The 20,472-nt window shown below is 37.1% G+C and overlaps 2 protein-coding genes across 4 annotated transcripts in view; one reads left to right on the top strand and one right to left on the bottom strand.

Annotated features, from left to right (window-relative positions):
- LOC118599190 (GTPase IMAP family member 8-like) overlaps positions 1–6,468 on the bottom strand; it is an 11,478-nt gene extending 5,010 nt beyond the window's left edge. The window contains exons 1-2 of one of the 2 annotated variants that reach the window (XM_036213751.1): positions 6,276–6,468; positions 1,063–1,152 (exon numbers count right to left, since the gene is read on the bottom strand). In XM_036213751.1, coding sequence (XP_036069644.1) covers positions 1,063–1,090 — 28 coding nt within the window. In that variant the 5' untranslated portion in view covers positions 1,091–1,152; positions 6,276–6,468. Of the gene's footprint in view, positions 1–1,062; positions 1,153–6,239 lie in introns of both variants that reach the window. The other variant, XM_036213752.1, reaches the window with a different exon arrangement.
- prdm6 (PR domain containing 6) overlaps positions 1–20,472 on the top strand; it is a 70,550-nt gene that overhangs the window by 6,340 nt on the left and 43,738 nt on the right. For both annotated transcript variants that reach the window (XM_036213756.1, XM_036213757.1), the window contains exon 2: positions 10,001–10,125. In XM_036213756.1, coding sequence (XP_036069649.1) covers positions 10,001–10,125 — 125 coding nt within the window. The remainder of the gene's footprint in view (positions 1–10,000; positions 10,126–20,472) is intronic.

Here is a 20,472-nt window from a genome sequence, read left to right on the forward strand (position 1 = left end):
AAAGCCTGAGCGGGTGGCAGGGATCCCTAGCGCCTTAGCTCTTTGGGATACCTGCTTGATTCTGCTGCTAATAGTAAATGCTTGTCTCAAAAAGATTCAAACAAGAAAAAAAAAAACCTGAGCGCAAGATGTGGAGTTTTCCTTGCTCCTCACCTTCAGAATGTGAATGTTTAGTGTCAGTCTCCAAACCGTGATCTGCCCGTGGTCAGTCAGTCAAAAAGACTCAAAACACTATGCACACGCAACGTTTTTAGTTGCCAGCGCTACATGACAACTAGAAAAACAAGCATTTAACAAACTGTTCAAGGCAAAAATGAGCACAACTGTTACCATGTTGTAACCAGAGACTTTCACATAGATTTATCTATATAATTATAAGTAATTGTCCAATTCACTTGAAAATCTGCTTTTATGAGTCTGCCAATTTAAACACATAAATATTAGAATTTCACTGTATATATATATATATATATATATATATATACGAATATATATATATATATATATATATATATATATATATATATATATATATATAGTGTATATACGTATATATAGTGTATATATATATATATATAGATATATATATAGTGTTTTATATATATATATATATATATATATGTGTGTGTGTAGCTTGTAGCTTGTCATCTCAAAAGCAGGTCGCAAGCTGAAAAAGTGTGGGCACCCCTGGTGTACAATACTTTCTGCAATATAAGGTGTTCAGTCAAGACCTTAATTGCTTTCAAAAACGCTAGTACAGCTTATAAGCAGGAGTGCTTATGGATTATTTTCTAGTGTTTATTTACCTATCACTCCCTAAAAGTTAGGCAACGTTGAAGTTGGTGTCCAGATTTTAGCATTGATGGTAAAAGATAAAGTTAGGCAAAATTCTAGATAATATTGTGATAAGTCCAACAAAAAGTTTAGTATACAAATAAAGTTTAAACCAAATTATATGGGGTAAGACAGCTTTCGAAAAGAAACATATTTATTAAAATAAATGTTTTGACTTTTGCTGTGAAGAACAGCAAGTGCACGTCTGCTACTGTTGATCAGACTCACCGTGTGCTAAAGGTCCAGCTGCTGCCATGGCGTCCTGTGGTAGCGGCTGATCGCTGTAGCTGTGGCACAGATGTGTCGATCCCTGATGGACTAATGGAAACACAAGTATGACTTCATTGAAATAAATTTGCAATACAGTCACACAACGTTGAAAGTGAACTTTCACAATTACAAGGCAGTAATTGTGTGCTGATCACATGATCATGGAGGTACTATGATCAGAGGAGGAATTGTCAGTTTGAGTCTATGCTGTACTTTGAGCCACAATGGCCCTGAAAGGAATCGCCATGAGCAGAAGTGGAAGAGTTAAGACTATATTATAAACCCGGTTAAGTAATAAGTGTGTGTATCTGATGAAGAATCTGATGAAGCCGAGCACACTTTGCTGCATGTTTTTACACCTGAAGTTGAAGGATTTCCTTTTCCTAAAGTTGATAGTTCATTTTTATTTACGTCCTTGAAGACACTTTCTTCTACGACTTCAATTAAACGACTATTTAAAGAGGCAGTTCAGTCTCAGTAAAATGCGTACATATTCCACGATTTGGGAAATACCGTGTATAATATACGCCAAAACCGGTTTTTGCGTGCATTAAATACGCGCGGTCCTAAACGTGTTAAAATGTGTTTTCCACGTTTGACACGTCCCCTGGTGGAGGCGTGAGCATCACAGACAGCCCCACAAACGAACAATTTGCTTCTCTAACCCTAACATAACCGTAATCCTAACCTTAACCAGGAACGACGTCATTTAGAAAAGAGCCGGAGGATTTCTGACCACGTGATCAAAACGAAACCTAAAAAGTCATGTATATTGTACGCCGGCGCAACCCATCCTCTACCATTGCATATCATATGCACGCAAAAAGCGTGTTTGGTGTATATTATACACGGTATTTCAGAGTGCAAAGTCGTGGAATATGTAAGCATTTTACTGAGTGTGTTGAAAAAGGAGTCTGCAGCTGAAGGAACAACCATCAAGAGTCTGTTCCTCTTTCTTCTTTTGGTTTCTGTCTTCGGGGGTCACCACAACAAATCTGACAGTAAATTGCTTTTAGGATTTGTCTCCAATTTTAGACAGTATTTTCCAACCCGACCCTCTAAATGTAACCCTTCATCCACGTAGTTTTAGTTCCATTGTTCACATTCTTTGCACAACCGTAACTCTTCAACCATTTATGAAACTGGTGTAATTCCAGCGCATTTTGATTCAGAGAGAAGCGGCTTTGTGAGGATATAAAACACTTTAAAGTAGTAAAAAGTTTATGCCACGTGCCAAAGTCTAGGCCGGGTAATTCTATCCGGCCCTCCAGATCATTTTATTTTATTATTATTAATGACCTGATGTTATCTTGCGCCCCTTTCTAACTTGTATAATTTTGACAAAATATATTTTTATGAAGAGTAAAATATTGAAAGTTTTTTAATGTTTAAGTTGATTTATTCTGGAATAAAATTCCTGCCTTTTATTATTCATAATTATCCTAAAAAGTTACGGTTTTAAAGTTATTAAAATGGGCATTCTGCTAGTTTTTTGGACAACATTTTTTTTTTTTTTAGCTTTTTAGGCCTATTTGGCATTTAGCTAATATTTTAGCTGGCTGTCACCTTTAGCGTTTTTTAGCAATCAATTTCATTGCATTTTCAACTATCAGCACTAGCTTCTTCAGCAGCCAAATTCCGCTTACAGCTTTCACACTAGCATTATCACAGGTAATGCTATATATCTAGTTCATAATTATATTTTAAAAACTACAGTTCTAAAGTTTTAAAAATGTAGTTTTAGTGTTCAATAAATGTTTATCCTGTTCGACCCGCGACCGAAGATGTGTTTTGGATTTTGGCCCCTTGTGGGATTAAGTTTGACACCCCTGGTTTATGCGATCAACGTACCTTAAAAGCAGCTTTGAAGCGTTATATAACCTTTTACGTTTGCAATGTGCTGCATATGTATGCAAAGCCGCTTCTCTTCGTGTCAGAATCAGTTGTTCCATGGTGATCCCGTAAACAGTCGAAGAGTTACGGTGTGTCAAAGAGCCTTTCTTGTTTTGATGTCGCCAACAACATCCCCTGTGTTGAAGGGTCAAGACACCAGTACATGGAACCACAAGCCCCCATGTAGTTGCAATGGTAGTCCATAGCAGTTTCCTATCTGAATCAGAACCAGGCCCACTTATCGTTTGAGATCAGACAGGATCAGACCGGCTCAGCTGTGGTCATTGGAAGTAAACTTGATATTGTTTTGATATTAGCAGAAAAATGAACCCAATTTGCAATTGAGCTTACAGGAGATGTTTGCTTTGCAAACATCTGGTTTCTCTTCTGTCTTGGCTCTTTTGTTTTGGTTTCTTTAGAAACGATGTGGTGGAGCAGGTTAGGTCAGACACCAGATCTGATAGATTTTAATCAGCAGCTCAGATAATGAAAGATTTAGTCACTAAAGCCAGATAAGTTGAGGTGGAAGTTCAACTGTCATCTGATAAAGACTGACATTACGCCACGCTTCAGTTTCCCCCTCTGGAATGAAGAAAGTCCATCATTTAAATGAGGGGAAAGGTTTTAGTCCCTCTTCTGTCCCGTCTGCAGGTTTTTAGGTTTAACCTGTGTGGTCCTGGTCTTGTTACCTGTACTTTCTGGTTTGGGCTTTTCTGAGCTAAAGGTGAAATATTTCATGTCCGTGGTCATCTGACTATAGAATCGGGATCTTTTCACCCACAAACCAATCATGAGCAAAGTAAAGCTGTATGTGATTTCACTGGAAACGTCTGATTTTTCAGTGCTATCAGAAACAGTTGGTGTTCATTAGGAAAGCTTGATGAAACCTAAGAGGTCAAGTTCTTTTTGTTTGAGCTGCTAGGAATTAACAATAAAATACCCACCTTGATAGAGGAAGATTGACTTTATTTTAAACAAAAAATTAGGGAAATGTTATTACATTTCTGTGTTTGACCTTTTGCTAGACAATAATATCAAACAAAACATGTAACTTGTTTAATTTTAGAATGAACCTGAAGGTAATATGAAGACAATATAATACATAAATTCTGTATTAGGAATGAAACATAGATCCAGACTGAACATAAACAAAACTTTTTTATGCACTAAAATCCCTTTACCTGAAGAGTTTAGCTTTTTGGTTCGATCTGACGTTAAAATCTTTTCTGAAACATTTGTTTGCTTTTATGATTCAACATATTCTGAAGTGCGTGCACAAACTTTGCAGAGCAGAGATGTCACTGCGCTGGTCATTATTGTTAGCATACAGATTTAAATCATTTGTTCTGTGAGATTACAGAGATTCCAGTTATGCAGACGTGCTGCTCTCTGTGTCATTGTTAACATCATGTTTATCTTTATCACTCTCTAAATTCCATAGTTCATCTCTTTTATCATCTCTTTAAGCTCCATTTATTCATCTATTAGTCATCTATTTTTGCTACGTTTGGAGAAATTCAACACATTTTCAAAAATACCAATTTTTTTAATTATTTATCCATGACAAATCATTTGTTGCCATCATTTTCCAAATACAAATATCTTTTTAATTTGGAATTTTTTTTTCTATCAACTACATCAGGGGTGTCAAAGTTAATCGTACAAGAGGCTAAAATCCAAAACACACCTTAGGTCGCGGGCTGAACAGGATGAACATTTATTGAACACTTTAAAATGAATTAATTTTCAACATATTTATGAATGATATATATACATAGCATTACATGTGATAATGCTAGTGTGAATGCTATACGCTGAATTTGACCGCTGAAGATGCTGAAGCTGATAGCCAGCTAAAATATTAGCTAAATGCCAAACTAGCCTAAAAAACAAGCAAGAAAATGGAGTTTGGCCAAAACAGCTAGCATGTAGCTGAAAAGATAGCTTAACTTCAAAATAGCCCAAAAAACTAAAACATAAGCCTAAAATAAGCCAAAGCAGCTATTATGTCAATATTAGCTAAACCCCAAAATAGCCTAAAAAAATCTTAGTAAACACCAAAATAGTCCAAAAATCTAGCAGAATGCCAATTTTAAAACTTTAAAACTGTAACTTTTTAACATAGTTATGAATAATGGAAAGGCAGGAATATTATTTCAGAATAAATCAACTTAAACCTTAAATAACTTTCAATATTTTACTCTCCATAAAAATATATTTTTTCAAAATTATACAAATTAGAAATAAGCACAAGATAACATCAGACCATTAATAACAATAAAATAAAATGATCTGGAGGGCCGGATAGAATTATCCCGGGCCTTGACTTTGACACGTGAACTACATGATAATTTTGGTGGAATGATCTGCAAACTCTGCTTTATTCCCCAAAACCTTGATAAAGTTGGATAAGGTCATCTGTCATTTATCCTCAGTAGGTATTAAAGGCACGATCGTTCTGTGATTGTTTTCATTTCATCTCTAAATCGAGTTTCACCTGCATGATAACATCAATAATGAAAAAAAAACATTTTCTAGTTTCTCTCTTCTAGGTTTAACCTTTTACCTTTTTAATATTATTTTTAGCTTTTTAATTTTGCTGCATTTAATTGCATTTCTGTTTGTTTTTACAGGCTGTTTTGAACGTGTTTCCACTAATATATTGATTTATTTATATTATATATATTTATATATATTATAGGTATATATATTTATATATTGATATTTCTTTTATATGGGAGATTGCATCATATTTGAAATGTTGTTACGCCTGACTTCTGCTTATAAAGTAAACTCCTTTAACCCTTCCACTCTCCTTAGTTTGTTTACATTAAAAATGGGTCCATCTGGACCCCCCAAGACAGTGCGCTGAACTTTTTTTTATCTTTGATTTTTGAGTTTCACTAATGTCCATGACAGACATAAAATCCTGTCCACCTTTGTCATGGAAGGAATCACATATCAATATGTGGTTGGAGTCAACTGGACCCCAAAGAGAGCGGAAGGCTTATGTGCATTTGTTTAATTAATATTTGTTAAATATATGGACAAATATAAACAAATATAGATAATTATTAGATGCACATCATACAGCATGCATGAAAAGATTCAGGTAGAGCAGAATGTGATTAATCTGGAAATAATGGTTTGTTTGCTTCTATCCATTTAGCTTTTTTTTTTTATAAATCCATGCACTACAGTAACAGAGACTCTGATATTAAATTTGTAAATGTAAAACATACCGTGTCACCAAATGAACATCTGCAGCTCCTTCTCACCTGAGGAGCAAACAGGAGTCAGAGTCACTCAGAGTTTGGATGCTGCTGTCTCCTGGCTTCATGCAGGACTCACCGGCTCAGACTGTCCTCTAATCCTAAATCACCTCGTCCCACCAGGCTTATATCAGCAGAAGCAGGAAGTCGCTCGGTATTCAGGAATGAGGAAAATGAGCTTTAATCTATGCACTGGCATTCTCGGCATGTTTTATGCTCATTTGACATGAAGAACGTGGAATCGTGGACCCGGACACTCGAGCAGATGCTGGTGTGGGGTCATGCAGGATGTCTGTTGTCTTGTGGCGTTTCTATGGGCAGATTGGAATCAGGCAGGAGCTGGTGAGCTCCATCAATACATGGCAGCTCTTGTTTGGAGGGAGTCAGTTTGCCTGATGTCATGTTTACGATCAAAAAAGAATAAAACATTTATGAACATTTACCTGAAACGAACGTTTGATTTCTCATTTTACTCCCCTTCAGAGCGGCTTTATGTCATTATCAATCAGCATCTCAGGAACCCCAAGAATCTTTCAGATTCCTTCAAAACACGATCATTTGACAAAAGGAGATAAACTGCAGATCTTAGATCTTTCAGTTCTGTTTCAGACAAAGTGGAGACTGGATGACCACATTTGTTTGCTGCGTCTCGAGTCTGCGCTTTGAAAGGTTCTTTTTCGTAAAACCAACACTCAGAGATCTGCTTTGGAGTCTTCTGCTTTGTGTTTTAGGATTCCAGCTTAGAAGATTCCTGTCCGTCTTTTTGCTTTTTCATGCTTTTGAAGTGTTAGTCTTTAATGTAGGAGTGTCAAACTCAATCACACAGGGAAAAAAACACACCTTAGGTCAAGGGCCAAACAGGATAAACATTTACTGAACACTCTAAAACTACATTTTTAAAACTTTAAAACCTTACCTTTTTAACATAATTATGAACTAGTTATATAGCATTACCTGTGTGAATGCTAGTGTGAAGGCTGTAAGCTGAATTTGGCCGCTGAAAATCACTGAATTTAATAGCTCAAAAAAAACGCTGAAGCTGATATCCAGCTAAGATATTAGCTAAATGCCAAATTAGCCTAAAAAACTTTTTTGTAAAAAAGGCCCAAATTAGCCAAAACAGCTAGCATGTAGCTGAAATACTTGCTAAACTTCAAAATACCCAAATACCTTAGCAAATGCCAAAATAGTCTAAAATGCTAGCAGATCTGATCCGTAGGGCCACATTGAATTACCCGGAGGGCCGTATCCGGCCCCCGGGCCTTGATTTTGACACATATTCTTTAATGCTTTGTTTTAAATGATGTAAAAACTTCTAAAAGGAAATAAAACCAACTTAAACTTTGGATCCAGCTGCTCAGCACTGATTTTTATCAACTTTATCATTCCTGACCTTTTGTGTGAGTTTGTTTCATTTGGGAAAAAGTTTATTTTTAGTTGATAATTTCTTTTTTACTGATAGTCTTTTTTGTGACTTTTAAAAATGTATTAAAAATGTGTAGTTCTGTTTCTAAAGCTTAACTTTTCCCTGGTGTTTTCCAGCTGCTTCTTAAAGAACAGGTTGAGTTTTACCTTGTTGGCAGGTTACTGCAGGTCACCTTATTAAAGCAAAGTCTAAGTCTAAGATTAGTCGACTAATCGTGGCTGCCCTGAATGAGTTCAGGTTCTAAACAGGAAATCATCATGTCAGTTCATTTGACGTCAGTGCCTTAACAGGGATGAGATCTAAATATAATCATTTATATCATCTTTTGTTTTTTAATCAAGGAAACTGCCTCAGTAAACAGCACTTGTTTCTGGCGTTATTGAGGATCTGATGTGAAGCTCGTGTTTCTTTTTGTAACAAAGGGTACAGCTGGTGACTCAGCCCCTCCCACAGCTCAATCAGCCTCATCTAGATGTTTTTCAGGTGGTGCTTTCAGTTTCAGGTTGAAGGGGGGATTTTTTTTTCTAATTTTAAGTAAGAATGTAGAGGACTGGATGTTGCTGGTTTCTGATAAGCAGGTACAATTTCAGGTACGATTTTTGCTATACAAATTCTAAGCCCCGTTCAACTCAAGATCGCTCGGTTTGAATTCCTGAGCTGCTGCTGGGGGATCATTCAGTGTACAGATCGGTTCTAAAAACATTCTGAAACATTTACATTTTCAAAGAGAGATGTTACGTGACATTCTTGTTTAGTCGCTCTTGATCAAGATTGAAGGTAAAAATGTTTTAAAAAGATAACCTTTAATACCTTATCAGGTTTTGAGTGATAGCTTTGTTCAGGTGTCATGACAGGGAACCGGTTTTAATCCTCTTCCTGATTGTTTTATGGTATTTAGATTTGATATCATGTTTTGTATCTGAGTTTAGGTTCCTGTTGTGCTGCTGTACTCTGTGTGTTTGTATTCTCTATATCATTAAAAGTGTTTTTTACTTTTTTAAAGGAGGTTTTTCCAAGAAAACAACCTTTTTACATCATGGAGTCAAATGTTATCCAAGTGGAAAAACAAGAAGTCCGTCATTCATTTTATTCTGTTTTATGAATTCTGTTTAGCTGTTCAGGGTTTAGAGTCACTTCTAAAAAGAAAGTGCGAGAATAGAGAGGTTCTTGCATATCTGCCCCCACGTGGCGCTCAAACACAGAAGCAGAGCTCTCAGCACTGATCGAGGCGTTCCACAGAGCTCTGAAACACAATCAGTCTGAATTCATCCATCTTCGCTTATGCTTAAAGAAAACCACTTTTATGACTTTTAAAGGATTCTTTAAATACTGTAAAGCAAAAATGTAGCTGTCTGAACACAATCCTCCTGCTGGACAGCTGAAAGTCAAAGCAAAACTCTCCAGCAATTTTTGGTAAAGTTTTTCCCCTGAAATTGGTCAGTCATAAGTTCAAATCCTAAATCTATCCCCGAGTTTATGTCCTTAATGCTCAGCATTCAGGGGTTTGATGGGGAGGTGAAAATCTGGCTGTGACTGCAGCGGGGAGTGGTACCAGCCAGCCAGCAAGGCCAAGAAGGCCCCACATGGTTTAAAAGTGGGCAGAAAATGTGGGCCCTGATTGGGTTTGACCGCAGTTTCTGTGGTGGCCCCTCCTGTGTTGGCCCACACTAGGTTAAGTGGACACTCAGCTGGTAAGCTCGCTACGACGGAGCACGCTAGCTCGCTACAGAGGAACTTGCTAGCTCGCAATGACAGACCATGCTAGCTTGATACAACGGAACTCGCTAGCATATACAGAGAAGCTTGCTAGCATGATACAACAGAGCTTGCTAGCTGAATACAGTTGAGCTCGCTAGCATGCTACAGAGGAGCTATACAACTCAAAATGATACAAGTATAAATAAGCACAAGATAACATCGGGCCATCAATAACAATAAAATAAAATGATCTGGACGACTGGATAGAAGGAATTTTAGGCTTAAAAACAGCTCAAATCTGCATGAAATGTTTGAAAACAACTAAACCTGGGAAATGTTTGTAGTTTTGATGTGAATGAAGCTGATCAGATCTGAGGCTGATGGGAAGATCCAATGTCCTGTTTCCTGCTCGACTCCTGCTTGTCAGATTTGGTGTTTTGCTTAAAAAAACACACACACACACAGAAAAACAAAATAAAAAGATGCTTCATCTGAACCAAAGTGGACTCAACTCTGAGTTCACACCTGAATCATCCAGAATTCTCTTCAGGATCTTCTGAAGGAGCAGTGTGGTTTTGTATCTGACTGTGGCCCGTTTGTGTTGCAGGTCCTGCATCTTCTACAGAGCGTGTGTGGACATTCCCAGAGGAACGGAGCTGCTGGTTTGGTACAATGACTCCTACACCTCCTTCTTTGGCATCCCGCTGCAGTGCATCGCCCAGGACGAAAACTGTGAGGAAACACGGCGGTCTGTGCGCTTCCCCGTTCGCTTTCTTTCTACTGAAATTCCTACTTCTGAACTGATGGCGTCAGTTTAAGTGTTTCAAGTGGCCTCTTTGAAAGTCATTTGTGTGGAGCTATTTTGGGGTCAATATTATTTGAAACCCAAATTAAAAAAAAAAAAATACTGGTGTTTGGCCAAAAGCTTGTTCAAAACTTTTTGCTATTCTAAAATAAACGTAATTATTTTCATCTTCAAATGTTCATTTTTTAAGGTTTCAAAACTCAAAATTTCAATTTAAAAACTTTTTTCAGTTTCAAATCTTTTTTTTCAGCTCTTTTTATTTGTTTTCTAATTTGAAAATTTCCGTTTCAAAACTTTTGGCCCCATTGTGGTGCGTTGGGGCGGGGCTAATACATAGGACCAATCAAAATCAATGAGGGTGGTAACTTCAGTCGCGGTGCATTCACTGACTGTGAGAACTGTGATAATTACAGTCAGAAAATGTCCGTTTAGTTTATTCTATAATATTGGAAAAATGTGTGACAAGCAGTTTTATCACATACAAACTGTGCGTCAAAAAGACTAATCTAGCTCGTTTAAAGCGCCATCTTATGGTGTTAAATATAGACATCGAAACGTTTTCAAACCTAAAAAACAGAATATTTAAATCTTAAAAGATTTAAGTTTATTTTAGAATAGCAAAAAGTTTTGAACATTTTACTTTTTTGGTGCCAAACGCCAACATTTTTTCATTTTTTTTCCATAAATTTGAAAACAAGGATTGAAATGTCACAGACAAAGAAGTTAGAAACGTCCTCCTTATGAGTTGATGTGCTAACTGCTGGTCTTTCAACTGGATGAGATGTTTCCATCCAGATTTTACCTTAATTGGTTTACTTCCTGCTATTTTCATTTGCGATATGATCGGATTAAAATAATTCAATGGCCTCAAGTCTGTGTGCACGTCTACTCTGACACACTTTGTACCTGCAATCCCGAAGCTTTCATGCTATTTTTATTTTGAAAGTGCTGGAGTGCAGGAAGCTGAAAGAGCCCGACCTGGCTGTGGTTGTTTTGCAGTGATGTTACAGATGTTATAGATTTTTTTTGTTTCTCACAGTAAACATGGCCAGTAATTCACAACACAAAGACCTCCTTCTATGTTGGTCTTTGGTTTTACCTCACTGATGTTTTTTTTTCTTTATTTACATCAGCAGCATTTTCAGTCTGTCTCTTCAGCTGCTTCACTCCAGACAGGGGAAAACAGAATGAATTTTCTTCACTTTTTTATGGAAATTCTAGACCTGCAGTAATGACAGCAGGAACCAGCTGTGGGCTTGATAAACTGCCTCTGATCATTTGTCTTTAAATAATCAGAAGCATCTTATAAGATGTGCAGATTTATGCCTTTCTGGGGTTTGTGCTATATCCTTTTTAGATGAATTCTGGTTTCAAGTCAATGTCAAAGTTTAAAACATGCATCTTTGTAGCTACAATACTTTAACTGCAGAAGAGGATCAAACAGGAGCACAGAAAAGTGCAGACATAAAGGTCAAGGGCAGATTCTGAACACCTTCAACAAACACCAGCAACACAACTTTATATATAATACGGACTTTTTCTAATCTACAACGAGAAGATTTCCCTTTCTTCCAAGACCTGTAGCTTTCTCTGGAGCACGCTTCGATTGTCACTTTTCACATTCAGAAATCCTTTCATATTTATTTTTTTTTCACCAATATCATTTCACTATCTGGTTCATTTTCCAATGCAAATAATCCAGCTGGAACAGGACCAGGAGGGTTTTGTCTCCAAACTGTTTTCTTTCTGACATCAGGATTTTTGTGCCACCATATTTCAAGCAAAAGTTACAGATTTGAGATCAAAGTAAAAAAAAAAGTTTGCATACGCAAAAATATTTTTCGAAAGCAAAAAAAAGTTTTTGAAAGCAAATATTACGTATTTTTATTTGCAAATTATGATTTTTTTTTTGCAATTTTGAAAATTTTGATCTAAAAACTGTGACTTTTGCTTGAAATATGGTGGCACAAAAATCACTCCATAGAGCTCATTAAAAAAAGGATAGACATGCTGGTTGGTTGGCTCCTCCGACATACAGTAAAAATTAAGGATGTAAAAGAAACAGGTAAAGATGGAAAAATCCATCTAGCACTGGGAGTTACAGCAGTATCGGTTTCAAACCATAGATATGTTTTATGTTGGTAAAAAAGTATAAAATCAATCAGGAAGTAAATGGTCAGTTTTTGTCAAACTTTGTTGGTAACCGCAATAAACAAAACTCAGGTTAGAATGTTTGAAGCTGTTATGTCTTCTAGACATTTGGTTTTTGTTAATTAAAATTATTTTAAAAAATATTTTCTGTGTTAAAGGCCATTTCATGTTTAGTTTTAAAAATCAAATGGATAATAAATATCTAGATTGTATCCATTAAGGCAAAAGAACTGGACTTTTGTTTCGACACAAGTTAGCTGAATCTTTCTTGTAGCAATTCATGGACCTTGTATGGAGATGCGTATCGATTCATATGAGAGGAAAATCTAAATAACTCTATTAAACAGAAAAATTCTTTATGTTCATTAAATCAAACGGAAAGTACCATCAGTTTAGTCCAGGACATTCTCATTAGTTTGATTGTTTTGGTATTTTGCTGAACAATAATATTGGATTTTTACGGTGGATTTTCCACACACGTTGATTATTACTTTCCTCAGTTTGATGTGACTTCTGTGACCATTGCATGTTTATTCTTTGACAGGGTGGAACCAATGATTTTATCCATGTCTGTAAATATGTAATCACATTATTCTGTCTGATGTTAGTGATAGTAATAATTATTGCTTAAATGGAAAATAGCTCAAGTGTTTACTTTTGGTATTACTTATGGCCGTGGTGCTGAGGTTGAGAAGTTGATCTCTGATCAGAAGATTCTGTTCTCATCCTGTCCGCCCGTGTGTCCAAGTGTCCTTGAGCAAGACATTAAACCCCACATTGCTCCTGGTGGTTATAGGTTGGTGCCAGCGTTTGGCAGTGCTGTGTGAGTTAACGGGACTCTTACCGTTACCTTCTAAGAAGGTATTAAAGTGTTAAATAAGGATGCCATTTACTGTTTTTACCAAACTGATGGGATGTTTCAAGTCTTACAGTGGAGAATAGGGCGGGAATCTCAGGGTTATTCACAATACGATTCCCGATACATGACTCACGATACCGATGGTATCTCAATATGGCAAACATTGCAATAATCAATATATTATCTTGGTAATCTATGATATATAACTATTTCTAAAAATAATATAAATTTTTATTCTCTTCAAAACCTTCTTTTAGAACAATTTAAAACACAATATGTTCATTTAACGGCATTTCCAACAGTGAATGCTAATGTGTCTTTACAGTAATTACATACATTTGTGGAGGTGTGTGTCTGTTTGTTTTTGTGTGTTGGGATTTTATGTTTGTTTTCATCTCTATAATCTTTTTAGATACACAAACATCGTCGCATTTGTCAGTTGTGGTGTTTTATTGATGTTACTTCCTGCCAGGATTGGTCACACACAAAATAGACCCGACGCTGAAACGGTCCGCTGCACAGCATGAGGCTTCCGCAGAGGACGCTCCAGTTCTGGCGTGAACCACACCATTGTTAACGAGGGCGCCAAAGTGAAGCGGCCTCCATTCCGTGGCGCTTCCGCGTCCAGTGTGAACCAGGCGTTACATTTCACTGTCGTGCTCACACGAAGCGCCCCCTGGTGGACCTTTGTGGTATTATTTTTTAGAATCGATTCAGGGAAAGAAAGGAGCGATAATCGTTCATGAGTTGAAATATCGCAATAGTTCTCCATACCGATATTTTGTTCCACCTCTAGAAGAGAAGTAAGGTCTATCAAACTTTTCATTAATGTTGAATGTTTTTGGTTCATGTTTTTTCATCAGTTCTTTCAAAAAATAACTCAAACGAGTTATTTTTCGTGACTCTTCTTCCTTTTCTCTTCGTTTTCTTTGTGGCTCTTCCAGTTTTCTGTTAAATAAATTCCACTCAAACATGTTTTCTGCAGATCTTAGAGGAACTTTGTTTTCCTCTTTCATTGACTCAGTTTATGAAGAAAAGACAAAATTTGTTTTTTCTTTGTTTGGTGAAATGAATTGAATTAGGAGCTGAAATGAGCTCTCGCTGATTGGAAATTAGAGACGTTTGGCCACAAGCTGGTTTGCTTTACAGACAGACGGACTCTGACATGACGCGCTCATCATTGGAGTACTGCGGCAGCCTCTTCGGGTGCAGTCCTCCTCGCACAAACACATGCAAGCACGCACGTGCACGCCCACAGTTTGGAGTGCAAAGGAAAAGTTTAACAATCAGTCCTCCTTCATGTGGGGCAGTGAGGGGTCCACCAGAGGACAGGCATGACTCTGCTGTCATGTTTGAAGTAAGATGTCACAAACAGCAAACAGAGTCAGCATCACACACATGCAGGACAAACAAAATCCAGTGGATTTACTTTTGTTCCACCCTGCAGTGAAAAAAGTTTGTTCACATCCCAATTAGGTCAAATTAGATTAGTTCTTTGGTACCAAATGAAAGCCAGCAGCTCTGCTGCTAAGTGAAGACATGTTGCTGCTCACTGCATTTAGGTTTTCTGTTCCATCTTCATCTCAAAGCAGCACGGAGAGGCAACAGATTCACTTTTTTGTACTTTTTTGAGGAATCTGCAATGTTTATTTCTTAGAACTGATTAAAAAAACAATTTAAGATTTGCCATTTTTTTAAATAAAGTTTTTTTTTTTTTTTAGTTTAGTAGTTTTACTAGTTTCTGATTTTTTTAAGACAGAGAAATGATACTGACAAAAATAAAAACTAAGAATTACAAAGAACATTTATTTTTTAATTACTTCACATCTATTTTATTTTGGTCTGTTTGTTAAAATATGAATTTCCCTTTTCTTTCTCTGTGACAATTAGTTTTGTTTAGATGTGGACATTTTTTTTTCACTTTAGACCTGGTAGATGTGTCACCTGCTGACTCCTGACGTCATGTTTTTGGATAACATGCTTTTGGACTTGAACAATTTTATACATCTTGACATCAGACTACTATCACAGATCAGCCTTGATCTTGAAAAGTTCATGTCAGTGAAGTTTTATTCTAGACTCTCAGTCAGACTCCATGAACCTGCTCTTGTCTGGAGTTTATTTTCTGCTCTGACTGCAGCTGGATGCGTCTGCTGTTTGACTGTTCTTACTCTGCTCAAAGAGAACAGGCTCTGCGTTGAATGTTACACTAGGCGACTAGACTCTGCTGAGTGTGTTTAGCAACATGCTAACATTTTTGACTAATTTAGTTTACTAAAGAATTTTAGGTTATTTTGGAGTTTAGCTAGTATTTAGGAATTGTGCTAGCCTTTTTGGCTAATTCAGAAAATTGTAAGTTTTTTTTTTTTTTTTTTTTAGCTAATTTGGAGTAAAACAACATGCTAATGTTTTTGGCAAATTTTTCACCTCCTGAGGTTTTTTTAGGCTAATTTAGAGTTTACTTTTATTTTCGCAACATTCTAACGTTTTTGGCTAATTTGTTATCTACTGAGGTTTTTCAGGCTAAATTAGAGTTTAGCTTCAATTTCAGCAACAGGGTAATTTTTTGACTAATTTAGTTCACTGAGGAATTTTAGGCTAATTTGGAGTTTAGCTAGTATTTAAGAAATGTGCTAACTTTTTTGGCTAATTTAGCATATTAGCCAAGGTTTTTTGGGGCTAATTTGGAGCTCATATTTAAGCAACACACTAAATATTTTTTGCAAAGTTGGCATGTATTACTGATTAAGCAATTTTACTACACATTTTTCAGAAATTTAGGTCAATTTAGGGACTACATGACATTTATGAAGACATCCTGATTGACTGAAAAGTGGCTTTTATGTTTCTGTCTGCTGCGTTATCAAACCCGTGTAATCCGATGGACCCTGATAGATCAGAACCAGCTGTTTATGATAAAATGCAGACGAGAGAGATGTCAGGATGAGAGGATCAGTTCAGCCTTTTCCAGTCGGCTTGATGTTTGTGTGCTGGAAGTCCTCAGGCTGACTCGGAGCTTGTCAGATCATAACCTACTTTACTGTCTCAAACATTTACAGTCAGTTTACCAGTGTTTCCATCAGTTAATCATTTGATTATACTGTCCATTTTCACACGTTAATTTGACTGTTTAATTTATGATTGTGGGACAGAAGATGAAAGTACTTAAATTAGAAAAAAAAATCAGACAATCTAAACATGTTTAGATTAAATTTTGTAGTCTGTAAGACATGTGTCAAAGTCAAGGCCCGGGGGCCGGATCCGGCCCTCCAGATCATTTTATTTTATTGTTATTAATGACCTGATGTTATCTTGCACTTATTTCTAACTTGTATAATTTTGAAAAAATATATTTTAATGGAGAGTAAAATATTGAAAGTTATTTAAGGTTTAAGTTAATTTATTCTGGAATAATATTCCTGCTTTTTATATTTTAGAATTATGTTAAAAAGTTACAGTTTTAAAGCTTTAAAAAATTGCATTCTGCTAGATTTTTGGACTATTTTGGCATTTACTACAATTTTTTATTCTATTTTGGAGTTTAGGTAATATTTCAGCTACATGCCAGCTGTTTTGGCTAATTTAGGCTTTTTTAGAGTTTTTTTTAGGTATTTTCAAGTCTAGTTTTTTTTTTCAGCTACATGCTAGCTGTTTGTGCTAACTTAGGTTACTTAGGTTAACTTGGCATTTAGCTAATATTTTAGCTGACTATCAGCTATCAGCACTAGCATCTTCAAATCCATCTTACAGCATTCACATTAGCATTATTGTGGGTAATCCTATATATCTAGTTCACAATTATGTTAAAAAGTTAGATTTAAAAATTTAGTTTAGAGTGTTCAATAAATGTTTATCCTGCTCAACCCGTGACCTAAAATGTGTTTTGGATTTGGTCCCCTGTGTGATTGAGTTTACACCCCTGCTGTAAGAGAATAAAAGGTTAACTCAAGAAATCTAACTTTTCTATTTAAGAAATCAGTCATTCATTTTGTTTTCATCATACATCCCAGAAAGTACAATTTTAGTTGTACAGATATAATAAATTACAGTATTTACTGTCTCAGCAACGCCTGCATACAAATTCTAGGGTAATATTTGACGACCTTCTTAGCTTTAAGAAACAACGTTCCCTCATCTGTTATGCACACAGATTTGACATCTACCTCAAGAAGATTAGATTTTACCTTTTGGTTAAATAATCCCACTCTTTGTGCAAACATGTAATATTTCTCATCTTGATATTGCTCCTCTGACAACCCTGCCATACTGCAGAATCAGTCCTCTATAGAAGATCCAACATTTCTGCTGCAGTTTTCATTTTCAGTCCGTCAAAGAAGACAAAAGTTTGGGTACTGTTCAGATTTCTCCTGAATCTGATCCAAAGCTTTGAACCTCACATTGGGTCAGCACTAGATCTGTGACCCGTCCAGCAGCTGCTGGTTCCTCACAGCAGCTCTGTAATCCACTAAAATGGGATTACCTGATGACCAAGCAGCTTCAATATTCATAAACTGCTAAATACTTAAACCCTTCACTGATTCTTATGACATAAAATCTTCACATTTGCCACTTAAACACACACTAAAACACAATCCACAGCCTAGAACAAAACACGCCTGTCAAAGCACTCAAAGCATTGGTTGTTTACTCGTATCCGTTCCCTCTAAACACAGCCTGTTGGCGTGACGCTCCGCAGCCCAGCAGACGCTTAACAACATCAACATGTGCTTTGACAGATGAGCTCAAGACTCTCTGACCTGTTCATCATTCTCCTCTTCCTTTCTTTGTTTTTCTGTGAGTATAATGTGCAGCTACATTTATCATGACTGCATTAAACTGTACACTAAAAGCTTTTGTCACGACTGAAATGGAAACGAGCTGTCTGCAAGTGAAAAATGAGCAAATCTGTCCTGAACACGCAGGTAGCCTGCAGGAAATATCAGAGTCGTAGACCACGCGGTGAGCCAGTCCAGAGAAAATCTTCACGCACATTTTTTCTTGCAGGTTTTTTTAGGGATGTCCCAATCCGGACACGGGATGGGAAAACGGGCCCGATCACGTGATCAGAAATCAGGCCCGATCACGTGGTTGATGACTCGATCGAAATTGGGCTCCGTTGTCCGATCAGTATCGGATATTTCATTTATTGTCATTATGATCAGAGCTTTATATTGCAATCTTATTATTCCAGATAAATACTCCACTAGAAGTCTGCTTGTCATGAAAAGATCACAAAATGTCATCACCAGAAAACGCAGCAGAAAACGGCAGCAGCTCAAGCAGAAGGCTAACATAAACAATTCAGTCAAGCTAGCTAGATGATCACAGATTCAGACTTCCAGGATCAATAACTCTTTTAAAAACACTTCAAACTGACAGCAGGTGTCTCTGTTGGTTTGTCCCAACACAAACAACAACCTCTAAAGGTATTTCAACAGAAAAAGGTCAGAGGTTTTTCTTTCTTTTTAATGTTAAGCTCTTCGTGCTGCAGAAAGACGGACAGCTAAACAGCACCTGCTACCTTCTACATGCTAGTGCCGTGATTCAGGTGAACTTCAGGTGAACAGTGATGTAAAATAATACATAGTTTATCATCTATGTGCATCTCAGCCATCAATTTATATATTTAGCTAATCGAAATGAAATAAATGCCAATTAAGTAATCCTTACTTTAAATAATTATGGCCCGCAGCAGCAGTCTACTGACTGCAAGGACCATATTATTTATTGCTATTTTATTTTCTTTTATTTCTCTTTTTCCTCTCTTTGTCCTCAGCAGTCTTACACTGTTGGGTTTAGTTATTTTAGTTTGGGGTTGGATCTTGGTAGTCTTAGTTTGTGGGCTTTGTTTATTTGTTTTCTTTAGGTAGATTTGGTTAGAGGAGCTGCTGACTCTGACGGTCGACATGTCTGGATCAGCAGTCTCCATGATTTATTTTATGTTTGACCAAGGAGCCACCATGTAGAGATAAAAGAGACACATGTGGATCTGGAGGTCACAGACCCTTGGTATATACATACCAGGCATGCAATGTTTGATAAGAATACGCTAAAGGGCAACCTGATGCTAGCGCGCGTACTCACAATTGGAAGAGGCTTGGTTTGAAATGTCAAAGCGGCACAGGCCCTTTGTTTTACAGCTCTATTTTGGTTGTGTTTTGTACGTAGAGCCCAAAAACGGACTTAACTTGCGTAGCAACACTTGGGCGTGAGAAGTGGTTACTTCAATGCACATTTCTGAGCCTGGTGTGAACAAACATTACATAATATTCCATACCATGCCCCTCCCTGTAATCTGGAGGGCTTCGCTCTTTTAGCTGAAACCAAACTGACCACGACCCCCTACTGCTAACCTCCACTGGGCAGACCCCAACTCTACATGCACTCTTAACATTTACATTTTTTCCTTTCATAAGCTGCTTCTATTGAGTTCTTCCAGGGAACGATGAGGTCTATGAAATGTACAACATGTTCTGACTCAGACCACAACAGTAAATATGACCCTAAGTGTGTGCAACCAGGAACGCTAACCCGCCTTCAGTGTGTAGCTTCATTCTGATCAGGGTCTGTGCTGCAGGCTGCATGTTTGCTGCACTTCTGTTCAAGAAACACGTTTCTTTTGCTGCATTAGTGTTTGCCTTCAAAATCTGCTGCTAAAAACTTTTCAGTTCTTGCTTTTGCCTCTGTGTCACATAAGAAGCTGTTTTTTCTTTATAATTTAGTTCACACTTTTTACATCAATGATGAACATTTTTAGAGAGAAGTCCTCAAAATCCATTCTCATGACATTTGTTCTACAATTAACATGTTTGGGTTTTATTGGTTTCTTAAAGCTCAGCTCTGTAGAACTGAAACTGTTTTGGACACGAGGTGTTTTTTATTCAGGAACAGGAGATTTATGTCTGGTTCACGCTGGACGCGGAAGTGTCGCGAAGTTACTGGAAAGGAGGCCGCTTCCATTCGGCGCCCGTTTACCTATGACGGAAGGCTTGCGGCGTGCAGCGGATCGTTTCGGCGTCTGTTCTATTTTGTGCGTGAGCCATGAGTGATCCACGTCAATTCTGGCAGGAAGTTACATCAAGATACACGAGAAAATCTGGTTTATTTTCAAAATACAACCAATTTCTTCACAATGAAACCCTGTGATTGACAAATGTGATCATGTTTTTGTATCTAAACAGACTGTAGAGATGAAAATGAACATCACAACACACACGGATCAGCGTAGTCCAGAGCGGGGCTGGGTTTGGGTGTAACAAAACAA

This window comes from Oryzias melastigma, linkage group LG9 (assembly GCF_002922805.2).
Source record: "Oryzias melastigma strain HK-1 linkage group LG9, ASM292280v2, whole genome shotgun sequence".
NCBI classification, from domain to species: domain Eukaryota; kingdom Metazoa; phylum Chordata; class Actinopteri; order Beloniformes; family Adrianichthyidae; genus Oryzias; species Oryzias melastigma.